At 33.2% G+C, this 18,114-nt stretch overlaps 3 protein-coding genes across 3 annotated transcripts; 2 read left to right on the top strand and 1 right to left on the bottom strand.

Moving 5' to 3' along the window:
• The first annotated feature begins 284 nt into the window (after positions 1-284).
• Positions 285-2,832, top strand: LOC106417919 (histone-lysine N-methyltransferase ATXR5-like). The gene is made up of 5 exons (XM_013858631.3): positions 285-1,011; positions 1,141-1,218; positions 1,754-2,087; positions 2,168-2,380; positions 2,461-2,832. The coding sequence occupies exons 1-5, from the start codon at positions 624-626 to the stop codon at positions 2,618-2,620; spliced, it is 1,173 nt and encodes a 390-aa protein (XP_013714085.1). The 5' UTR covers positions 285-623; the 3' UTR covers positions 2,621-2,832.
• A 1,451-nt stretch (positions 2,833-4,283) lies between these two features.
• LOC125581393 (probable pectinesterase/pectinesterase inhibitor 51) lies at positions 4,284-6,800 on the bottom strand. The gene is made up of 2 exons (XM_048746756.1): positions 5,600-6,800; positions 4,284-5,097 (listed from the first exon to the last, which is right to left on the bottom strand). The coding sequence occupies exons 1-2, from the start codon at positions 6,591-6,593 to the stop codon at positions 4,415-4,417; spliced, it is 1,677 nt and encodes a 558-aa protein (XP_048602713.1). The 5' UTR covers positions 6,594-6,800; the 3' UTR covers positions 4,284-4,414.
• A 9,019-nt stretch (positions 6,801-15,819) lies between these two features.
• Positions 15,820-16,834, top strand: LOC106415992 (transcription factor HEC3). The gene has a single exon (XM_013856817.3). It carries the CDS (start codon positions 15,937-15,939, stop codon positions 16,579-16,581), a length of 645 nt encoding a protein of 214 aa, XP_013712271.1. The 5' UTR covers positions 15,820-15,936; the 3' UTR covers positions 16,582-16,834.
• The last annotated feature ends 1,280 nt before the right edge of the window (positions 16,835-18,114 follow it).

Below are 18,114 nucleotides of genomic sequence, written 5' to 3'. Positions count from 1 at the left end.
TATTAATGTCAATATATTTATAAAATCATTAACATCCAAACTTTTTGAATAATAAAAAAATGTATAAAATTATAAAATCATCAAACCAATAACGTTAGAATTTAATAAAAATTTGAGAATCTATAAACCGACAATACAAGATTCAAAAAAAATCTAACAATCATTATAAATCGAATTCTCACTAAAAAGCCCCTTAGTATATTTTTTTTTTTTGTACAATATCTACATAAGCTTATTTAAGAGATAAAACATTCAAATAAAAGAGTAATGCTCTAAAAACATCATTCGAAATTTGTTTCTTAAACTTTGTATATGAATTACATTTTTTTTTTTGAACAACAATGAATTACATTTTATATCCTTCCATAAATGAAAGTATATTATCTACGCAGTAGCCAATAAAATCTTTCAATTTTTGTCTTTTACCATGTCAGTAGTATACTCTCTACTTTTAATAGTCAAAAACATTTAATAATTGTAAATTCTGATTTCTTACCATCTCTGAACTTTTTTGGACAGTAACAAATACAACAAAGGGGGAGAAGAACCCAAAAATTACACTCCAGGTGACGCGGACCAATCAAATCCCATTCTCCGGCGTCTCTTCGTTCTTGAGACCCATCATGGCCACGTGGAACGCCACCTCCTCCTCACCCTCCGCTGCTTCATCTCCCACCTCGACGCGAAGAACCGAGGCTCCACGGAGATGGCCCTCCTCCGAATCTCCACCGAGGAAGATGAGATCAATCGCCGAGATAATGGCCATAACCGCGCCCGTCGTTGATCAAGGACAAGACGGTGGTGACGTCACCGTCACCTCCGGCGACGTCGTCGACCGCTACGGTGACGTGGCCTGCGAGAAATGCGGGTCGGGAGAAAGAGGCGACGAGCTTCTTCTCTGCGACATATGCGACAAAGGGTTTCATATGCGATGCCTTAGACCGATCGTGGTCCGTGTCCCTATCGGACAATGGCTTTGTGTCGATTGTTCCGACCCGTTACCTGTAAGATGTATGTGTTCTTTTTCTTTTTTCTTTTTGTCAAAGTTACGAACTTTATTTTAAGCAAAAAAAAAATAAAAGTTACGATCTTTCGTGTGTTCTTGTATTCAACTGTTTGTGGGGGTGGTGATGTGTTTAGGTTTATCTCAGCGGAAGATTATGCATTTCTTCCGGATTGAGAAATTCGATGTAACAGAGAAACCAGAGTTGAGTCAAGGTACGGTTTTGATCATCTTTTGTTGCGTACTGTTCTAAAAATCGGTTTAGGCCCAAAAATCGGCAAATCGGGTCTAGACGAAACGATTATTCCAGGCCGATTTTTTTAAAAATGTTCTAGGCGTTCAAAAAATCGGTTTAGGCGTCCATCTAAACAATAATTAGTTTTGATCATCATCGTTGTGTAGTCTTAAAACAATTGGTTTTAGGCACGGCAAATCAAGTCTAAACGAAACGATGTTTCTGATCAAACGAAAAAGTGATCTAGGCCTTAAAAAATTGGTTTAGGCTCCCTTTCTAAACAGTAAATGTGTACCAGACAGTCTAACCACAGCCTATCGATTTTTAGAACATTGATAAATATCAGTATGATTAACAGTATGTCAGTATAATGAATATAAAAGATCGCAAGGTTTAGGGTTAATAAAGCATTGATAAGAACTAGCTACTTCATTGATTAAACCGAATATTAATGTGTTTTGAAGTTGATCAAATATTCGTTTTTAATGGCTTTATTTATTGTTTTTTTTTTGAAGAAGAGACAATAAAGCACAAGAGAAAATCTCGCCCTTTGACTCTGACGAAGAGAAGGAGAAGACTATTACCCTTTGTTCCATCAAAAGATCCTAATCAGAGAGATGCACAACTGAGAACACTTGCATCTGCTTTAACAACCTTGAAAATGAAATACAGCAACGAGTTGACTTACATCCCCGGGATGGCTCCTCGGTCCGCTAATCAGTCCATGTTCGAGATTGGTGGGGTGCAGGTGCTTTCCAAGGAAGATATTGAGACACTGGAACAATGTCGAGCTATGCATCGAGTAGGAGGGTACCCTCCTCTTGTTGTCGTAGAAGATCAGTTTCAAGGGTACTAACAGATTCATTTGATTAAATATTTTCCCTTAATGACATAGTGAAGTTTTATAAACATTGTTTTTTTTTTTACAGTTTCACAGTTGAAGCAGATGGTCCAATTAAGGACCTCACATTGATAGCTGAATACGCAGGAGATGTTGATTACTTAAAGAACCGAGCAAAAGACGATTGTGACAGCATCATGACCCTCCTTTTGTGTGAAGATCCATCGAAGTCTCTTGTTATTTGCCCTGACAAGTATGGAAACATATCTCGCTTCGTCAGTGGCATCAACAATCACAATAGGTAAGCAATATCTTTTTAGGTTTTTTCTTCTTTTTTTTTTTTTGATAAAAGTTTATACAACCTTTTACTGATGGTTGCAGGTATGGTAAGAAGATGCAGAACTGTAAATGCGTGAGGTATAGCATAAATGGAGAGGTTCGAGTTCTTATAGTGGCTACAAGGGATATCTCGAAAGGGGAAAGGCTTTACTATGACTACAATGGTTATGAACATGCGTATCCTACTCATCACTTCCTATGATCATTCAGTTCAGACAGTTTGACTAGAGTCTCTGGATCAATAGTTTTTTTATTTTATTTTGATGCAATTTACCGGCCAGTTAAAAAGGGTATAGATCTAATGTATGGCCATTGGAGAGGTTAATTATTTTCAAGTGTGAAGTTAGTGATAGACTAATTACAACTTCTTTGGCAGAACTTTTGTTTGGTTTCAAAAATGAAAATTTTAAACTTATTTTCTATGTTGTTATAGACCTGTGCCAAATAAGATTTATTTAGTTTATACTCACTCCTATGAGTTTATCATTTATATTGGTTAACAAAATGAGCAACTAAAGAAAAGAAAAAATAAATATTGTCACTTATGAATGATTGGTAGTAACGCAGTCATCACCTTATATAAACAAATTGAACTAAAAATGTAATTGTGTGCTATATACTGTTCATAAGATGTGGATTTTGAAACATACTAAGTTCTTCTCACTCTCAATATTAAGGATTTGCTTCGTTTGAGTTGAGCCTTGAGGTGAGAAAAACTTAATTAAGGCTCACTCGATGCAGCCAGGCGAGCAGCTGGTTCTTTACAATATTTTCATAGAATTGGCATAGCAATACAGATAAAAGTGAATTCTCCAGTTCTTTAGTCATCGTTGTAACTGTTATAGCCTAAGCGCTTTGTGTAGTCATTGGGATAAATACCATTTTGTTATAGAGATAGAGATGGTGGATACACAAGAATGCTGTGTACACGCAAACGAGTTGGTGATGCAACTCCAATGGCCTACATTGAGTAAAACGTGTTTCTTCTTCATTGTTGCTTCTGTACATTAATGATTTACTGTAAATCATTTACACAAGATAATAAGGTTGCTAAATGATTACTGGTGAACTTAGTAGTCATGTACTTTGGGCAGATTTATTGACAGAGAGAAGGAGCTTAGGCAATCGAATCCAGCAACAGCCCAACGACCATAAGGTCCACAACGAGTGCCGCTGGACCCATGGTATGTTTTCACAGAGTAATGTATTTTTGTCTGTCATCCATTATTTGCCATAGTATGTTTTCACAGAGGTAAACACTAAAGTTAGCTTTTATATTAGTTCTGAACATTTAAAATGTAGCATTGCATCCACCGGTCTAGTGAAGCTTTTTCTTTGCCCAACAGTAAAAGCTTCTATCTACAAGAGTAGGTTAGAGTTTGTGACCACTAATCTCTTAATGTGTGGCCCTATGATCAACCAAAACAATAGAATTATGTGCCTAATGCATGGACACCTACCCCACTTACAAGTCTTTAGGTGAACCACTTAGAAAGATCCCCTAAAAGGCTAAAGTCTAAATTAACTTTGAAAACTAAACGGTTTTACCTGCCCTTTACCTGTTTTTGCTACCTACACTCTTCTTACTTTTAAGGCCAGCTCTCAAAACATTAAAATGATGATGATGATGTCTACTTCGTTGAAAACTTTAGAGAAACAAAGTTTGCTTTAACGTCAAGCATAAAAGCATCAGACGCTACCGTGCTTGCAACTAGAGATTCTCCTCCATACCCATTTATGATTTTACCGCAACACACGCTAAAACTTTGATAGCTACATTCAATGACAAGCAAAAAAAGCTGTTTCCTCCCAAAGTTCAAAACATTTTTTTTTTGGTTTACCATCAATTATTAGTCCTAAAGATCTGAAATTTTCAATTGATATTAACTAATACAAATGCAAAAGTTTGGATTTTTATTTTATTTTACAAATAATCTCTAACTAAAGTACAATGAGAAGGTTTTCTCCTTATGACACTTTTTAGTCTTAACATGATTCAACCAGACAACGCCCACTCATCGGCTTGAATAAAGTTAGCCACCGAGTACACATTAACATGCTCGTCCGGAATCTCACTGCTCCATGAAACCCTTTTTGACCTATCAGATCCTGAACCAGTGTTCTTAGATTCACCATAATACAGAGTCTTGAGCGCGAACTCTCCGGTCCACGGTAACCACCCATCAGGAATAATCAAAGCCTCTAAATCACAGCCTATAAACACAGTCCTCGAGAACTCTTTCCAAGGCCTCCCCAAGTAGTTCTTATGCACCTTAGGCTTAGCTTTATACAGCTTCATGTACTCCTCTGTTCCGTTTATCAAACAGTTCAAGAACACGAACCCCGTTGACTGTGACGGGTCCACTCTTCCTTGAGCAGTGACGGCGTTTTTCTCGCCCTTCTCGGGTTTAAGCTGACGCGGCGCGATTAGGATCTCGCATTCTTGGAAGACAGAAGCTGAGTTTCCGAAGATGAAGTCAACGTTTCCTTGGATACGACATTTTTTGTAGAACTGACGAAGTCCATGTGCGTAGAGTGTGTCTTGGTTCCCAAGAAACTCACAGTTCTCGAGCAGAGAAAAATCACTGTCGGATCTAAAGGCTACAGCTTGGTGAGCGTCTGGTCCGGCCGTGTTCTGGAACGTTAGATCACGTGCCATGAACCCATCTCCTACCACTCCTATCAAAACCAAACATGTAACTCAATAAAACCAAACATGTAACAAGTTGCTTTACCACAAAACTAATTTCACCAATGTTTTTAAAACCAGACCATAAACTAAACTGGATAATTATCTGGTCATAGTTTAACCGGATCAAACCTGGTTTAATATATTTTTAATATATAAATTTAAAAATTGTGTTAGTAAATATGATAAATAATTAAAATATAAATAAATATAAATTATATAAAACATAAAAATATAAATTAGTTTTTTTTATATGGTTGATTTGCGGATTTTTGATATTTTTAATGGTTTTATCGAATTTAATAATTTTGATATTCAATCGAACGACTACATGTACCACTTATTAAACCCAATCCAGCTCTATAACCGATTCATAGTTGAACCTAGTTCGGTCCGGTTTTAAAAACAAGTTGGTTCGGTCCAGAGAGATTCCTGGCTTGGGTCGGAATAAGAAAAAAAAATTGCTTTAACATTAAAACTAAGTTTACTCACCGACAGTGGCAGTGTTGTACGTGGTGATCCCAGGCATACCGGCGTTCAACGATCCCGTAATGACTGTTTTGCCCATACCGTCTCCAATAAAAACAACGTTTCTTTTCTCAAACGGAACTCTAACGGTCTCCTCGTACACTCCCTCGCTGATCTTTATAACGAACTTAACCGCTCCGTTATCTTCCGGCGCCGCGTTAACGGCCTCCTGAACCGTCTTGTAACCGCATTTCCCGGTTTTACAAACCGTAACGTCTTCTTTTAAACCGGAAGGGAAGCCCAAATTAGGCTCCGAGCCCAGGCCCGGCCCAGTCTTCTCCCAAAACCCGTCCCGCTCCGTCCTCGGAGGAGTCCACGACGCCACGTTGTCTCCGAAGTTATCGTACGACACCATCATGCTCAGCGCGTTGCTGGTGACGTGGATAAGCCCGTCGAGAAACGACATCGTTTCGCCGACTTGTTTAGTGTCGTTGACGTACTTGAGCGCCGACCACGTGTCGTACTGGTACACGAGCGCAGCGCTGAGCCAAGCGCGAGCGTTTTTAATTTCGCCACGTGTCAGGGCCTGATCCGTCGATCGCGTGCGTTGCTCGGAGTAAGAGAGCAGCTGGAGGCACGTGTTCGCCGCGTTGGTGCGGTCGAGATTCCCTGCGGAGGAGTCTAGGATAGACTTCACTTTCGATTGGGCCGTCTCGAGGGCCTGGGAAGAGGCCGCGATCGCTGAGTGGATGATCTGTGATGGGCTCGGATCCGGAGGGACCCGGCCCGGTTCGGATAGGGAAGTGAGGCATTGGTCTGGGTAGCGAGTGGCCTTGCAGGCGAGACGGATCTGAGCGGCGGAGGAAGATGGAGAGGCGAAGAGGAAGAGAGAGATGAGGAGGATGAGGATGGAGGACATGGCGGCGATTAGGAGGCAGAAGCAGCGGATTGGGAGTTTTCTCCGGTGAGATTTGGCGGAGGAGAAGAGAGGATGGTGGAGTGGTTTCGACGAAGGCATTGGATAACGATGTGTGTGTATATATATGTATATGTGTAGGTGTGTGTGTGTGTGTTTATGGAAACTAATTAATTGAAAATGAAAATGGATTAACAGTCACGGACCATTAGAGTCACGGGCGGCGGATAGTGGAACACTATTGCGATCATGCGCGCAGAGACGGAGATGAGAGAGAGAGAGAGTGTTTGGAATTTTCTGGGTGACTTTTTGTTAATTAGGAAAGATAGGAGATGATATTGTCCGGTTTGGACTTCGGTTTAATCGGTTTAATGTTTAGGTATAGGTTAAGCTATGTTGATCTGACTTTAGGGTTGGTAATTGTTGTTTTCTTCATGGGTTTTCTACTTTTTCTCTGATTTCGAAATGTAGAACTAGTTTTAGGAAGTTTTTTTTTTTTGAGAAAAAGTTTTAGGAAGTTTATAAAAGAATAATAGAGTAATAAACAGCAGTCAAAAAATTTAAATTTAGGATAAATGTTGATTTGGTTAGGGATTATCACCTGGATTCGCATTAGCAAGCACTACTCACCAGTCTCAGTATTATATGGTTTTCTGCGGTTACATGTTTTTCTATATTAATTGTATGCTAGTTAGTTTTTAGTTTTCTTTATGTAAAAGTTTGTTTAAGATTTTTTGCATTTAAAAAAAAAACTTCAATGTAATGTTTATTTTTTGCATGGATTAACAACAATTATATATGCATATAAAATTTTATAAATTATTTAGCATAATTAAAGAAAAACAATATGAAAACAGTATTATGTTTCATATATTTTATATCATACAGAAAATGATTTCAAAACATTACATTTGGCATAGAAACAATATATCAGTTTGGTTAATTAAAAAATCAGAGTTTTGAGCGGCCCATATTTTGAATTGAATGACAATCTTTTGGGCTCCGGCTTGTATCGGCCTTCTAAACATGTAAGCTGCCGATAATTACCCAAATATATACACTATGGATTAGAAACAAAAAACGACACTTACCATTATTTGAATTTAACATAAGAGCAAAGTTCTCCAAATGAATATCTAAGATATTAAATATTAATTTTTTAATAAACCTTAATTATTTGATTAAATTTAATATTTTGAAAGTCTGAACCAACAAGTAGAAAATCACATAACTTAAGAAAATTTTGTTGTTCTCTCAATTTTTTAAATTATTATTTCAAAAAATTGTTGACATAGCATATGAGTTTCTACCAATAGAGAAGCTCTTAGGAGACAGTTACCAATCCACAGATAAGTCCTGGCTAGGCACGTGAATTAGGGCTAAACCCAAAAGGTTATGCGACATGTAGATATAAACATGGTTTGGGACCTTCGGATTTTTATTGTTGGGACGTAAACCATGTTGGTTTTTTTTTAATTGATCCCCAGTGCGGATTTTTCTAAAATAATATTAAATAAAACAGAAATCAAATTCTTTCAAAGCACAAAAAAAAATCAATTTGTAGGCGCATGTTTTAAAACAGCCTTGTCTCGTGTATACGGCTAAAATTCATGCATATGTGTGCATGGATAGTTGGATACTAACTATAATTCATCCAAGTAAAAAACAAAATCACTTAACTATATATGTCTATTTATTTTCAAAAGAAAGAGAAATAACAAGAGTCTCAAATAAAAATTAGAAGTGAAAAACTCATTAAAGAGCTTTCCATATCACACCATTTTCGGGCCAAACAAGAGACTTGTTCACTTTCTCCACAGCATCTGCCCATGCCTTGTAATCACTTTTTTAGACTTATAGACCCTCTTGCAAAAATTGACAGAAAATAATACAAAATTCATCAAAAGTTATGACAAATCGTTTCTAGAATCATATTTTTCATATAAACAAAAATTTGTTACAGGTTGTGTGTATAAATCACATTTTCAAAATATTTATCAATGTAGTTAAGTCCTTGTATCATATATAACTGGATTTGAAGGAGATTCCAGAAATTTATTTATCTTGTTGGATTCGAAGTTGTGTAAGAATCCATCTTGAATAACTAAACCTTATGCATGAAAATATAAACATAAGAAAAAATCATGGTAATTCTTTTAGCTATAATTTAAAAACTTAGTGGTATAAAAGAGCAACAATTTAAGTCTAAATAAACTGTTGGACGTAGGAAAAAGTTTTTATAAATTTCGTATGACTAATTATTTAGCACAAACTGAATGGGTTCAGTAAAAGTCATTTTGATACGCAATTTATGAATTCTTGAGTCGGAGTTCAATAGTTCGACTTACTGCCCTCGAGTTATAAAACCAATGGAATTTTATGGTATGTTAAGTATTAACATAGTCATGATTTTGGTTCTTAAATCGAATTATTTAGGTTTATATATTCTATCTCTATTTTTCTATCTTGATCACGAAACTGAATTTTTATTTTCGGACTGGCGAGTCAGTGACTCGGTGATTAAGTCGGCTTGATATTTATTAATCATCACCAAATACAACCGGTGAAATTCGATACTGAGATAATGGACTCACAAGATTACAAAGTGTTCGTATTTAGATACATACAACACTGAGTTTTGATTTGTTTGTTCCTCTCCATGGTGCAAGCAGAAAGAGGGAAAAAGAGAAGTCGCTGTAAGAGACCGGACTCTGAGGAAATGAGGGTGTGTCTTTGGGAAACGTAACACATGATTGTGTTATATATCGCTCTTGATCTATTTTTTTTTTATTTTTTTTGGACAACATCGCTATTGATACTAACACATTTGATGAATATATATATATATATATATATATATATGGATATTCAATCTTTTGTATAAGCGGTAATTTGAATGAAAATAATGGAGATCGTGTCAGATTTTATGATTCAATCTTCCTCGGAAAATGTTACACATTTATTTCACCCACTCACGTGTATATGTACTACATACATTTACATTATCCATCTTGTTAGGGTTTACAGTTACACTTTATATACGGACGAAAAAGGAGAGCCCTTTGAGATATCAACATGTTCGACCATATCAAAGAGTTAATTAAGCGATAACCGAGTGGAAAATATTTATTTGCATTCAATTTTTGTTTATTTAGGAGATCTTGACGTTTTCCATAATGTTCAAATATATATCGAGATTTTATAGCCAATAAGCTTCACTATATAACTCGATTATTTACAATTTTCTTTGATAAACCATAGTAACACGAACATGGCAATTAAATATAACTACACAATTTAAATGCAAATATATATATATATATATATATATATGTATATATATATACAGACCTGTATACATTTATATATTATAACTATTTTGATATACTACGTACCTAAACAAATGATCAAAACTTGTATGCAAATGTACATGTATATATAGTTGGCGGTTGGGTGGCTTTAATAAAAATAAGATACAGGGAAAAATGGATAAATACTAAAGAGGGAAACCCTATCATGCATGATTGCAGCCTGCATGCGCAATTTGTATGATTATAATGCAGACCAAATCATATCATATATATGTGCAAAAAATACATATCCTTCTCATATATTTAGATACATGTAGATGTATATATATATGTATATACATTATATTGCTTTTGAGGTGATATACATAAGAAACTTGTCACATCAGGATCGCTGATATATTATAAGATAACATTTATTAGTTTATTGGAACACTAATCAAGAAACGATATATAGCGTCCCTCCCTCTTTTGAAGTTTCATAGAACTTTCGTGTATTTTAAGAATTTGTGTTTATTACACACACTTTTATACATGAACGAGTTACGTAGATGTATAACTTTGAAATAAGGTGCAGAATTTTCTTCATGGAAAATGATATATTCACCATCTTATATAACTAGTCACGACGATGATACACGTCTTTCTTGTTAACAACAATCATGGATAACACCCAAATCTTGATGAAGATGTCCCCATGCGAGTGATTTGATGTGATATTTGTATCCCTTTAACCACGTCGCAAACATATACAACTCATGGAGAAAATGCAAGTTGATATTTGCTTTAAATTAGCATTTCAAGTCTCACACACAATTTACATTCAGTATTGTAATCTATCGAGAGGGAGAGAGATAATCACAACCGTTGATTGGAATTTGAGTATACGATCAACAAAATGTGCTATTTAGTGAAGAGACAAGTGAATGAGAGAAAATTTATCAATATTTCCTAATTTGAGGTGAATGGGGTTTGCGAAGAGAGAATGAGATAAAGAGCTTGAAAATTGAGAAGTCAGAATAAGAGCACACAAGTGGTGACATCTTTTAAAAATCAAAGAGGAACTCATGTTCATATAAAGTAATTCACATCTTTATTAGTTATTACTTTGGTGAAAGCTACTTTCTCAATCTGCCTTAAGTATTAATGTGAAAGTTTGAAACCCTAGCCAACTCTGTTAATTCTGATTTTAACAAAATAATGTAAAATCTATAAAGGAATGACAGGGTTTGTAAGATTTACAACATTAGATGCAGCCTGTAGAAAGATAGTCTCGTTGGCGTTGCTCTTTTAAAAGTTTATTGTCTGCAATAGTGCAAACTATACTTATTTACAAATTAATACGATTATAACAATTTATTTATTGTATCGGCCAGTGACGTCCACTTATTGGAAAAATATAAATATATCTATTCTATTAAAACAGCAGTATGACCCATTGATAAAAGTTATGTCCAATTTAAAATATAACTGCATATAATTAATTATATTAATAACTATTTCAATCAATATACTAGATTTTGACCCGCCCTTCGGAGGGCGGGTATATTTTTTGTTTATATTTTCTTTGTTAGAAATGAAATATTCATATTTGTGTCTTTTGTAATCATATTTGTAGTTTTTTTGTAATCATATTTGTGTATAATATTTTTTAAAAACTTTAGTAAGAACTTTTGTTAATTCTATTAAATTTGTGAGGTTGCCAAAGTATACACTTGTTCCATAGTCATTTCATGCATTAATTTTGATTTTTTATCTAAACAGTTATAAATTTGTTATTTTTAAAAAAAATTAATAAAGCATAGTTACAAATTTGTTTAGTAATTAAATAGTGTAATTAAATATTTGTAAAAATAGTTTTCCATTAAATTTTCATCATTTGATTTTATATATAATGATTTATAAAATGTTATTATTACACATAATAATTTATGATGCAAATAAAAATGGGTTTATAATGTTTGATCCAATGTAAATGAAAAGCCCACTTTAGTTGTTAACAACCAATTCTAGTTAAGCTAAAAAATCGGGAAGCTCAATTGGTAAACAAAACCTAGATTCTGTTTTGCCATTCATAATGCATCTCCTTAAAAGTAGGACTTGGTTATGGAACAGTTTTGTTTCTTAGATGTCGTATAAATAAAAGTTATATAAGCAGTTACGTATTGATGCTGTATTTTTTTAAAATGGACTCAACTAATATCAATGGGGCATGTTCCTGTTTTAATAGTATTGACTAGATTCTGACCCGTCCTGAGAGGATGGGTATATTTTTTGTTTTACATATTTTTTTTTGAAATCTAATTTTTAAGTTTGTGTTTTTCTTTGTAATCATATTTGTGTTTATTAAAAAATGAAAAAAAAACTCATTTTAGTTGTTGAAAGCCAGTTGTGTTTATTAAAAAAAACTTGACTCATGGCCTAATTGTTAAACGAAACCTAGAAAACCTAGATTTTATATGAATTTCTATGTAAAATATTATATAGGTCTACACATCTTTATCTGAAACCAAAGAATCAAAACTAAACCAGAACCAAATTCATAAATAATCAAGAAAATCATATATCTCTCGACATAACCAATCTTCAAACCCAAATTTTAAGAATAAAAAATTATATACCTACAAATATTAATTATATTTATTTCTAATTAATCAAATACATTAAAAATACTATTTATTAACCGAATTACTCGGATACTTTTTATCCAAGACCTTAAAAAGTTATTTGAATTACCCGATATTTTTAGTCAAACAACCTGATGTATATACTAAAAACATGAATTATCCTATGTTTTTACATTACATTATGCAAAATTATCCAGAAAACTGAAATGAACCAATGTTTTGAAACCCAGACCAGACATCGACTCGTTATGCTTACTGGGTGACTGGTCGAACCAGTTTAATCGGGTTTTCAAAAATTTATATATTTTTGTTGTATTATTTATATACATATATATATATATATATATATATATATTATCTGTATGTGTATTTGAAGATATGATCATTTTTTTTAAAAAAAATTAGTTTTTAGTATTATGTAACCCTTAAAGAAAAATATATTTTAAATGTAAATTATAAATAGGAACAGAAATAATATAAATGATCAAAATTATTTATGTAAAGTTATTTCTATAAATGCTATAGAAAATATAGCGTGTATAATGAAAACAAAACAACTGTGACTAAGGAGTAAAATGATTTTGGTTTCCTATTACAAACGACTAAAATCAGGAACTAATCAAGAAATGTCATTTACGGTAACTATTAAGAATCAAATTTAATTATGATTGGAATTGGTTGAACCGGGTTTTGCAATTAATAAACTTGGGAATCAATATTATTAAATTTCAGTGGCATGGTGGCAAATGTTGTTGGTTCAGTCGCTTATTTAATCATCTTTTTTTTTTTAATCTTGTTGGTTCTTTTTTTTTTTTTTGAAACACAATCTTGTTGGTTCAGTCCCGTGTTTCTAGACAAAAGCTCGTTTTGTGTTTTTATTTAATCCTTTTTCTAATGAATGGCATAATTGTAATTTTTTCATCATCTTCCCCATAACTTTTTTTATAGGGTTTCGACTCTAAATCTATTTTCATGGCGGCCATCAACTATTTTCCTGTAAATTATCAAATTGTTGTGTGCCTACGTATTAATTATGTCTCAAATACATAGATCTGCCATAAAATATCAGTTTAAAACATTCTAAACTCAAAAAAAAAAGGAATGCAACCTCCGATTTGCTCGCCGCCTATGACGAAATCGCCATGCCCAAGCACCGCCCAATGTCTCGCAGGCGCTTAATCGGAAGCCTTACCCGCATTTTCGAACATGGCCTTTGTCTTAATTTGTTGTAGTCTAAGACCAGTAAGTGGAATAAAGGAAAGCATCTACAAAGTGATTTCAGAAACCACAAATAGATCGATTGTAGCTTGTACTCTGTATTTGTGTTTGAGTTATGTATTTGTTTGTTACTGAGAAACTAATTGATGATCATAAAAATCGCTTTCAAAGAAAACTTGATAACTGTTTCTGGTAGAGAAAATTATAACGTGGCTAGTGTTTTGATATAATTAGATGTAGTTATTTAAAAATCAGTTACTTTTAATTGGACATAACTTTTTATCAATTGGTCACACTGCTGTTTTAATAGAATAGATTTTATAACCTCTACGTTAACTAAACCCAAAATTCGCGGAACCCACTTCTTCTTCTTTCTGAAATATGAGAGAAAGTTGCTCCTTCTTCTTTTAATCTGTCTGTAAATTATAGTTTTACTTTTTGTTTCTGTTCCAGTAGTTACTCTTTGCTTGATGCGCTATCTTGATTCGAAAACTAGAGTGTTCTGATTTTCATCAGTTTTTTTACCAATAAAAATCAGAATTTTTTGGTTCATTTTCCTTGACTTTTTGATCTGAGATTATAGGACTTGGAGCTTTTACATTTTTTTGGGAGATTCATTTGGTTTTGATTGACAAAAAGTGGATAAGTTTGGGATGGAGATAATGTCGAGTTTCGTTGAAGAAAGAGTTAAAGTATGAATCTTAACAGAGAAAGCTTAAGTTTATAAGCTTTGATTGAAAGTTTAAATTGGGAGTTGTCGTCAGAATCAAAACGGTGACAGTGGAGAAGACGATGAGCTTTTAATAGGTGTGCGGCCGGTGCCTTTAGCTCTTCATTCCAAACATGTGCATTGAATATTACTGCACATAAAAGTAATTTAATAATTTAATTTTAGATTTTATTTTCAATTTTGATTTCTTATTTGACTATTTTAAAAAAATTAAGCTAATAAATAATTAAATAAAATTATTATAATGTAAAACTAAAAACAAAATATTAAGCTTATATATAACATATTGATGAAATTATCAATAACAAAAATAAATTAATATTAATCTAAACCACATGAAATAATTTTGGTTCTCTGTATCATAATTTTCTCTAATAATATAGTAAAAGTTTTCTTAAAATCTAATTATCACAAATCAAATTTATTTATTGTTATCTATTCTATTTTCAGATATCTATTCTATTAAAACAACAACATGACCAATTAATAAAAGTTATGTCCAACTTAAAATTTCAAAATCTATTCTATTAAAACAACAACATGACAAATTAATAAAAGTTATGTCCAACTTAAAATTTCAAAATCTATTCTATTAAATTAAGAACATGACCACTTGACATAGGTTTAGTCCAACAATATAAACCATGAATCAATTAAGAAAAATAATAAATATAAATAACTGTTTATAAGAAAACTAAATTATTTAATTTATCTATTCTATTAAATTAGGAACATGATATTATTATGATAGTATTACTTATAAAAATATATTCTGTAGGTTTTAATTTAACGGGTTTTAAATAGGTTATTCAATTAAAAATATTTATTAAATGTGATTTTACTTAAAGTTAGTGAAGACCTTATTAACCTATTTACATATATATTTAACTAAATATATTAAAATTTATTATTTTAAAACATTTTTTCAAAAAAAATTGTTCGTCTTTCGGTGCGGGTTGGAATTGATATTGGTTTTTGGATATAACATTTTAAGAATCGTTCGAGTATATAGGTCAAACCTAATAGATTATGAAACTTTGATTTTCGGATCGATTCCGAATCGGGGTTTTTGAATGCAAATATTCTTGACTAATTATGTTAGGTAACTACTAAGAAAATATAATATGTTGCTAAATTTAGGAATAAATTTTAAAAATACTTTCTGAAATACATATGACATAAGTGTATAATTATGCAGCTTGACATATTTAATATAGTTACAAAAAATTATATTAAATTAAATTATTATTAAACACAAATATAATTACAAAAAATAACACAAACATAAAAAATAAATTTTTCAAAAAATTAAAACGAAAAATATACCCGCCCTTTAAGGGCGGGTCAAAATCTAGTACAATTCTTAAATTACATATATTTTTATCCGCACCAAAAAATATCTTTATTGCATCACCAACCTAACCCCTCATCATATGATGATCACCTTTCTTTTTCTTTTTCCTTTAAAACTATATGCACATTCACAGACATACATGTATAAATATATATTATATCTGCCTCAAAGGCATTAACATTTTCACAAATCAAACAGACACAAAAGTATGAATAATAATATGAACCCATCTCTCTTCCAAAATTACACTTGGAACAACATCATCAACAACAAGAGTGATGATCATCATCATAACGATCCAATCGGTATGGCCATGGACCAACACACCCACCTCCACATCTTCAATCCTTTCACTTCATCTTCTTCTCATTCTCATTTCCCTCCTCTCTCTTCTTCCCTCGCAACCACCACTACTCTTTTCTCCGGAGATCAAGAAGAGGATGAAGACGAAGAAGAGCCTGTAGAGGAACTAAGTGCTATGAAAGAAATGATGTACAAAATCGCAGCCATGCAGCCCGTCGACATCGATCCAGCAACCGTCAAGAAACCCAAACGCCGTAACGTTAGAATCTCCGACGACCCTCAGAGCGTGGCAGCGAGACACCGTCGTGAGAGAATCAGCGAGAGGATCAGAATCCTCCAGAGACTCGTGCCGGGTGGCACCAAGATGGATACAGCTTCAATGCTCGACGAAGCAATACGCTACGTCAAGTTCTTGAAACGGCAGATCCGGCTTCTCAATAATCCTCCTCCGCCGCAAGATCAAGCTTCTCAGGCGATGAAGACGTCATGGATTTCGCCGCCACCACCGTCAGATTTCGGCAGTGAAGGAGGAGGAGGTGAACTGATTTAAATCAGGTTACATTTCCATTAATAGTAGCTAAATTATGTTATAAAGTGTGAGTAATGGTGCAATTATGGAAAGTGTTTATATATAAAAATGGATACGAAGTAAGAGTTTGTTAGGATGTTTTATATATTGTTGTTGACCGAGAAAAGGTTGTGGAATAATCATAACGGTTAGGTTGAATTGTGTTGTGTACCACCATATATTTATATATTTATGTTATCATTTCGTATATATAATAATAAGGTCTTGATTTGTAGTTTGGTTGTATGCAAGTTCTGGCCGGGCATTTTTCGGGAATAAAAACCATGACGCCATGAAAACTCTATTTAAATAGTGTTATCATTACTGTGGATTTTGTCTTTGTATACACACAATGTATATATTTGCATTATATATTATAGATCAAATATGAATAATGAGTGTACTTCATTGTTGCATCGCTCACACATATTCATCTCTTTTTATACAAGGGGCACATATCCATCTTTACATGCATATACACCTCAAACTGATCACGTTACTGTCATTTGTTGCGTTTAGCCGTTGAGAAATTACCTGCATATATTCAGTTTATATATGTATGCTTGTATTGCGTATATAATATGGACCAATTTTAACAATTATTCAGTACAACAACCTTAATTTTATGACAAAGTTATTCTAGTTAAGTTAATAGACAAAACTAATAATCTAATAGACAAAACCTATTCAATTATACTTTCGTTTTTGGTTTTTAAAATCTCTTTAAGTAAACATAGTATCTATTTACATAGGCTCAAATGATCCTTCATAATGAGAATGTATATAACCTTGTACGAGTTTACTATTATCATATTCATCCCTTGAAATGAAAGCTTGTTATATAGTATATATAATCTCATGTAAACGGTTATGGGTGTCGATATACGTACACATAACTAGATACACCACATATAAAAGGAGCATATTGGCACATTTATATAGAGGATGGCGCAGAGAAAATGTACTTGCTCGTTTGTCTTTCGAATTTATGAATCGAAGTCCAATTAAAACAGTTGCAACCTCATTTACCTTCCCAAGAGTAAAAAAGAAAACCTTTGACAACAAACAAACATTAAAAACTAGAGCATTGCTCCATACTTGTTTTTTTGAAAAAAAAAAAAAGATTGCTCCATACTTGTTGGTCAGAAAACAAAACTCAAGAGAAAGAGAGAGAGCAAACATATGCTCTTTGTTTACTTCACTTCGATATTTCCGCTGACTTTTGTGTCTCCTCACATTCATAGGTTTCATTAAAGACACAACGAAGTGTCAGTGAGATTCATGGAAACCTATCCTTCTTGCTACGAACTCATTAATTTTTTTTTGGCCTTATACATGATACTTACAGATTCATAACCTAGAGATAAAAAAAAGAGATTGAAGATTGGTCAGAAAAAGTGTTTTGAGCACGTATATATATATATATATTGTTTAAAACTATCGAGCTTAATTATCAACGATCGAATGAGCTCGAGCTATGCATCAATACTCACTAAATAACCATCGATATATTCC

This window comes from Brassica napus, chromosome C2 (genome assembly GCF_020379485.1).
Source record: "Brassica napus cultivar Da-Ae chromosome C2, Da-Ae, whole genome shotgun sequence".
Taxonomy (NCBI): domain Eukaryota; kingdom Viridiplantae; phylum Streptophyta; class Magnoliopsida; order Brassicales; family Brassicaceae; genus Brassica; species Brassica napus.
The sequence above is the reverse complement of the archived record's forward strand: the minus strand, read 5'-3'. Positions and strand labels throughout refer to the sequence as shown.